The following is a 7,493-nucleotide window of genomic DNA, read 5'->3' as shown; positions in this document are numbered from 1 at the left end:
GTCATATCAGAATCTACAAAATCAGACCTTTCCTTCCCCCTTCTCAGGTTCCCCTAAATATTTTTTCCCCTTTAAAGAGCACACATACAGCTTTTCTTTAATTTTTTCCTCCAAGCTGTAACCTTTCCCATTCACTGGGAAATGAAGGAGATTTTAAAAATGAAGGGACTGAAATGCTCATGCTCTGGATGCTGTAAGGCAAATGACTTTAGGGCATAGCTTTTTTTTTTTTTTTTTTTTAAAGGGCAACCAAAAGGAATGCGAGCCGCCAGCCTTCATTCCGTTTTATGGTGGTCACTTTGGTGGTCAAATTCAAGTGCTGTGACTCCACAGCTGCCTCTTCTCTGCTTCCTTGCAGGAAGCAGGCAAATCCTACCCTTTAAACTGGGTTTAAAAACCAAAACGACACCAGGGCTTGGTTTAGATGTATTTACCTACGAAGAGCAATAAATTATTCACGCACCTAGAGGAGAGAAGGCGAGTTTTATGCCACACGGATTTTTGTTGTTTGCCCTTGTGCTGGGCTTTTTTGGGGGGTGCATGTGCTTTGTTTTAGGTGTAAGGAGCTGCTCGGGTATTGTTTTTTTAACAACACGCTCACGTTCCTCCTCTGGACGCAGAGCTTCACGCCTACAGGCTTCCTATGGAATCAAGATCAGAATAAATATAACAAAAAAATATATCTTAAAGCCTTTCTCCTTTTGATCGGAGGGAGAAGATCCTCCACGCAGGTTTCAAACAGGAGGGATTTGGGGGAAAAAATAATTACACTCATAAACAATAGCTTAACATTATTAGTTTGTAGTTAGTATTAATATTGGTCCATAAAAAGCCAAGTTAAAAGATCGCTGACACTTTAATTAAAAGTTTTGCCCAAAACGACGTCCAAGTCATAAAATAGGGCAGATTACAAACCTGAAGAAATCCATCTCTGCAGCCAGAGTTCTTGCCCTTATATATATATATATATATGTATTCATCAGCCAAACGGTGCATTAGAGAGGAAAACACAGCTCATTTTGCAATTACAGACATATTTATATGTGTGTATATCTCTATCTCCACACACACGCACTCATGAAAGACTCACACGCCCGGATCCCTTATAAAAAGGGTTTTATGAGAACGGCTCTTTAAATAGAAAATATAAAGCTAGAGAAGGGGGGGGACACACACACGGACGGACCAGATATTAATGAGAATAAATGATCAAGAGTGTGCTGTTGCATTAAGGAGATGAAGAAGGCTCAAAGTGAGGAAGAGCACACAACCTTAGCATGTGAAGCCGCCATGTTTCCCTTCAAGATTTCCTAATAAATACATAAAAATCCGGTCACACCGCCTGATAAGCACCACACTTTGGAAAGCTCTACTGAAATATCCACTGTATTTTTTTGCTCAAGCATCCTGAAATCCTTCGCGCTCTGCTCGGCTGAAAGGTACGGGCTTGTGAGGCTGTTTTCTTCCCTGAAAATCAACTTCCCCTCCCCTTTTTTCCCCCTTGCATTGCTGCAGAATCGCAGGATATGTATATTTTTAGTAGCAGAGGCTGCAGCTCGTCCGGTTGCTCGAGATGCGTTTCTCTCCCCATTTCTCTACATCTCGCCTAGGAATTAAGCAACCCCCGGGGTTACAGTGCAAACAGCAGGTTGGGTGCTAGCAAACTAAAGAAAATTAAACAGACAAGAGCGAAGTGAAAAAAGGAGCTGCCCAGGGATGCCCAGCTCCAAGGGGGACATCCCCGCGAGGGGCTGGGACCCTCTGTTGCTCCCTTTTGGTGAATTGGTTATTTTCGGATGAGTTTATGCGTTATTTTTTCGGGAAGCAAAGCGAAAACACGGCAGCCGTCGAGGCTTTTTCTGCTTCTCCCAAGGCTCAGAGCTCTGATGCTGAGATTTGCCTTTTTTCCTTCTTGCTGTTTGAAATGACTGCAACTCGGATTTGACAAGATCCTCTCCAGAAAAGCATCTCACTCTCTCCTGGTACATCAGTTTTTGTTCGCAGTGTTCAGCCCACCACCAAAGAGATCCCATGATGGAGTTTAGTTCGGATTTATGTGTGGGCAATTTAATATTTTCATTTATTCTTCCTTTTACTGGGCGTTTGAAAAGGGATAATTCCGGGGGAAAATGCCTAAGTAGCATCCTGTAAAGAAAAGGATAAAAAAAAAAAGGGGGGGGGAGGGGGAGGGGAATATGTGCTGCAATATTTTAATCCATAGATGAAAGCAGCCACCTCTGCTCGACAGAGAAATATTCTCCCCCTCAGACAGATGATTTCTAATCCAGGTGAAAACCCTATTAGCGCCCAATTGTTGCAGGCAATTTTGTTCTTTCAGGACTGTTTAAAGGCAGTGGGATAACCCCGCGGAGCCTGGTACCGCGCAAGTTATGCGTCCTTCAGGTGCACCTTTCCAATGAGTTTGCAGAAGAGATTTATTTTTTCCCCCCACCCGCCTAATAATTCTTTGCAAAACTCGCAAAATATCTGGCAGCACTTCGGTATCCCTGCTTTTTGGTATGAAAATGCAGAAGGACAGAGGAAGAGGAGGCTCCCGGGGCACAGGAGAGAAAACAAATTACTTTAATAAGAATACCTTTTTAAATTCAGCTGGAGGAATAAATGATGAGAGTATTGCTGAAAGTATGTTCATTGATTGACAATAAACAATTGCATTAAATATTCAATATGCCACTCTTACGTAATAAATATTTAACCAAACATAAAAAGAGGTTTTCGAATATTTATTAGACATTGACTTAATTCATTTGTTCTATTCCTTGATATATCACTAATTCGATATTAAAAGTCATTAAGCCAGGCCTGCTTTAACTTTAAAGTTGGAAACTTTACACGATCCCCCGCACACTGCCATTGCTTAAATGGTATATTCTCCATAAAGCATGCTACCTTGGCTGATGTATAGTTGATGTGCACATAGAGATCAACATAATTAGCGTATGTTAGAAGCTCGTTAATTAGCACCAACCCCCTCACTCTCAGATAGAGAGATATATAGAGTTTTAGTTATAATTTAGCAGCCTAGCTGTAGCTGGGCATTCCCGCCTGCAGCAAGGTTTGGGAAATGGAAAACTTACTTCTGCGCCTCCAGCGATTTTATTGAGCTACCTAAAGTCTGTTCAGGAACACTTCTAAGGATAGAAATAGCCATAATGATAAATTATAGCAATCAGCGTAATTAAAATATTTTTTAAAAGGGTGGAAAAACGCCGTTCGAGCTCCCTAAGACCCTCCCTCCACTACCCCCCTCCCCAGCCCAAATCCCCCCCACCCCATCTCCAAATCCTGCTGAAAAGCAGCAAGCAGAATCCAAATAGGAAGGAGAGGAGGAAGGAAAAAAAAAAAAGGCAAGGGAAAAAAAAAGCAGTAAGTTCACAAGCCACCCCTTGTACTTGTTCTGCTGTGAATGCTGAGGAGGGGTGTGCCTTCAGGAAAATGAATACAAATCTGCAATTGATTTTCATAATGTTTCTGCGGTGTTTGCAAACCAATCGTTTGAACCTCTGAGATCTTACCTAAGTGAACCACTCCTACGCATCTAAGTGCTCCAAACTGATATATGACAATATCTACTTTGGATCACGTGTCCTCCGGAGCGACTAAGACGGATAGCGCGTCATCTCGCCTTCCCAAATTTTTTCCCCTCCGCACATCGGATCCAAAACATCTAGCTATAGGAGCAAGAAAAGGAGAAAGATGTTTAACTCGGTGAACCTGGGCAACTTCTGCTCCCAGTCGCGTAAGGAGAGGAGCGCTGAGTTTGGAGAAAGGGCAGGTTGCGCTTCTAATCTCTACCTCCCCAGCTGTACCTATTACGTCCCTGAATTTTCAACTGTGTCATCTTTCTTGCCACAGGCCCCCTCTCGCCAAATCTCCTACCCTTACTCCACCAACCTCTCGCAAGTGCAGCCCGTGCGAGAGGTCTCCTATGGTCTAGACCCCTCAAGTAAATGGCACCACCGAAGCAATTACGCCTCGTGTTATTCCGCAGAAGATCTGATGCATAGAGAGTGCATCCCGCCTTCCACCATGACCGAAATGCTAATGAAAAACGAGAGCGTGTACAGCCACCACCACCCCAGCTCCAACCACCCGGCATCGACGGGATTCTACACCAGCATGAACAAAAACACTGTCTTGCCCCAAGGTTTCGACCGCTTCTTCGAAAATGCCTATTGCGGGGCGGAAAATCCGACGGAGACCTGCCTGCAGAAGGGTGAGGGCAAAGTGGAGGCAGAGTCCCAACCCCACGCACTGTCATCCCGCGGAGAGCAAGGTATAGACCCGGAAGATGAGGAGGAAAACACAAACCCAGGGTCTTCAGCCTCGTCCTCTTCTGTCACCAAGGAAGGAAGCAAAAACAGCAATTCGAGTAGGTAGAGCAGTAAATGGAAAGGTTAAGGGACTAGCCCGTGTGTTTTGTCGGTCAAATTTTATGTGGAGTTTTATAAGCATTCAAAGGATTTTATTATAACCTACAAAGCTCTTTCTTCCAACGAGAAGAATTTTTACGATGGGAAAAGCTCTTTGAAAAAAATGGAGATGTTAGGCGCAGACACAGTATCTTAGAGTCTGTGAAATTTTAAAAGCACACCATCGTGACAAATATTAACTTTGATCATGAACTTACATGAGCATTTTAAAAGGATTTGGTCCCGGGTTGCTGAGGGTAAAAGGCAATTGGGCAGAACACTACTTTAGCTGCCTGTGCTTTCTTTTAGGCGTTAAGATGCATGCAAAATGTTTGGGGCGGCTTTTTTTTTGTTTGGTTTTTTCTTTTTTTTTTTTTTTTGTTTAATTAAAACTGTATGTTGAGTCTTTTCTCTTGGTGGGGGTGCAGTGCTGAGGGGAAATCTGCCGAATTTGCAGGCAAAGCTGAGCATTTTCTTCTACTTTTCTGTTTAAAGTGGCATTTATTCTCCTCCAAGCCCAGTGGAGCGTCTAGCTTTTGTCAGGAAGGGCTTTTACTTACGTGGTTGGTTGTTTGGGTCTTCTGGTGTTGTGTGTGGTTTGGTTGTTGGTTTGTTTTTTGGTTGTGTTGGGTTTTTTTGTTGTTGTTGTGTTGGGTTTCTTTTGCATGCGCTCACATTTTCTAGGCAGTCTTGGAGCGTTTTTTAAAGGCTGAATCTAGGCAACTTTGCAAGTTAGTGTTCAGCGTGGGGATCTTTTGGGAAGAGGGGAGGGCTGTTTTGTTTTCCTATTTGCTTTCGCTATGCAAGTCCCCTTTTGCAGCTCAGATGCTAAGTTCTCTTTTACTTTGATTCTTTTTTGCGTGTGTGGCGAGGACTGGAGTTAATAAAAAACTTATGCGGAACATAATATCTAGTTCCTCTAATTCCAACCTTGCTCATGCTGTTTCTATACAGATAACAGATTTGCAGCTGAGCGTGGTGTGGTGTGGTGTGGGGTTTTTTTTCCAGCCTCTCTAAACCCTGCTCCAGCAGCCTGCTGCCTCCAGTCCTAGGCTGTTCTTTATTTTTAAAAAATAACCTATCTCCAACCAAAATGTCTGCATGTGCCTGCGTTAAGCCCCGTGCAGTGGGAAAATAATTACACCACGGTCCTTAAGACCCTGTGTAACCTCACCTCTGCTACCCCTAACAATAGGCGAACTGCTGGAAGATATCTCCTCCCTGCATTAATAACTGAAGTTAGTAAGCTGCTCCGATCTATCTGGTCAGCTGTGAAGATGGGTGTGTGTCTTGCATTTCTTTAGGATATTTACCCTGCCTTCTGGTTCTTTTAAGGTGCTCCCAGAACGAGGAAGAAGAGATGCCCCTATTCGAAATTCCAGATCAGAGAGCTAGAGAGAGAATTTTTCTTCAATGTCTATATAAACAAAGAAAAAAGGCTCCAGTTATCTAGGATGTTAAATCTCACTGACCGACAGGTTAAAATTTGGTTTCAGAACAGAAGAATGAAAGAAAAAAAATTAAGCAGAGACCGCCTGCAGTATTTCTCTGGAAATCCCTTGTTGTGAACATCTTTTGAAATCCCCTCTCCTGGTGAAGTGTCTGTGTATTGAGGAGGAACAGTTGCGAGCATGGGTTTGCCCTTTGAGTCGACAAAGCAACCTCAAAGTTTAAGCCTTTTCGTTACTTATATTTGTATGTCTGGGACAGTGCTGAGTAACAAAAGGAGTGAGATTTTCTTTCAGTTCCCGCTTCAAGGACTTGAATTCCATGAACATTTTATTTAACTTTTTTCTTTTTTTTTTCTTTTTTTTTTCTTTTTTTTTTCCTGAACAGGTTGGGATTCCCCCTTTTTTTAATTATTATTATTATTATTATTTTATTGTATATTATTATTTAGGCACCCTGTCCATTTGAATAAATCGCAGTGCTGGGTGTTACTACCACGGTGATTTCAGTATGCAGCTGTGTTATCACAAGAGCGGCCAAAGTCTCCCTGTTAGGATCGAATCACTTCATCTGGGGTGAGAGAGAGAGAGAGAGAGAGTGTGTGTGTGTGTGTGTGTGTGTGTGTGTGTGTGTGTGTATGCACACACAGACATGTGTGTCCTTCTATGTGTGTGTGTGTGCACATTCATACCCACCCCGCTCATCTGTGTATTAAGGAAGGTCATTATTTCCACCTCTCCATCCACCTTTTCTATCTAAAAATATATATATGCATATATATACGGGAGTGAGCGTGTATATATCCATATATATATATCCTCTGCAGTATCATTCCTACATTTGGAGTCGGGAGGGGGGTAAATCCAGGAGAAAATACATTTGCAATAACTGGCTCTGAAATGGTTTGTAAATAAATTTCGTAGTGCTGGTTTTTTCCTTTATCCTTTTTCTTTTTCATTTTCTTTTCTTTTCTTCCCCCCCCCCCCCCTTCCCCCCGAAATGGGAGACGAAGAACAACAAGAAAAAAAAATCCTGAAAAAGAATAATAATTAAAACCAATTCTTTGTGTATGTAAAGTGAGTCCCCGGGATACTCTGTGAAATTCTGTGGCAAATAAAGACATTGCAAGCTGTTCTACATTATGATTTTATTTGACCATTTTATTAGAATTTCCCCTCTTAAAAGCCTCTTTGCGGTCATTGTGGTGTGGGTTTCTTCCATAGGAGTTTAAATACCTGAATGCATATCAGAAATATCATCATCCGTATTCATGGGACTCGCTGCAATCTGCTCTAATAGGACTGGCATTAATAGGAAACCTCCACCTTGGAGCACACGTTTGGTGTGGAGTTCATTGTATTCATCAGCGAACTGAAATTTATAGGATTTTTCTTGGCCCACTAATCCTACTCTGAATTTGGCTCCAGATGTCTTTCACTGTTTTCCGGTTGTAGTTAATCTTTTTGCATTTTCATGAGAACAATATATTAGTCTTCTTAAAAAACAAAAATTTAAAAATGAATGAAACTGTAATTACACCAAGAAACAAGCTGCATTTCCATGAGTCAAGGATACCTTATACAAAGCACAAATGCAAAGTCAAGTCCTTAA

General features: G+C 42.1%; 1 protein-coding gene across 1 annotated transcript; it reads left to right on the top strand.

Annotated features, from left to right (window-relative positions):
* The first annotated feature begins 3,717 nt into the window (after positions 1–3,717).
* Positions 3,718–6,001, top strand: HOXC11 (homeobox C11). The gene is made up of 2 exons (XM_056322412.1): positions 3,718–4,393; positions 5,769–6,001. The coding sequence occupies exons 1-2, from the start codon at positions 3,718–3,720 to the stop codon at positions 5,999–6,001; spliced, it is 909 nt and encodes a 302-aa protein (XP_056178387.1).
* Positions 6,002–7,493: the final 1,492 nt, after the last annotated feature.

This window comes from Falco biarmicus, chromosome 19, assembly GCF_023638135.1.
Source record: "Falco biarmicus isolate bFalBia1 chromosome 19, bFalBia1.pri, whole genome shotgun sequence".
NCBI lineage: Eukaryota > Metazoa > Chordata > Aves > Falconiformes > Falconidae > Falco > Falco biarmicus.
Note: the sequence above shows the minus strand (reverse complement) of the source record. Positions and strands in the feature narration are given on the sequence as shown.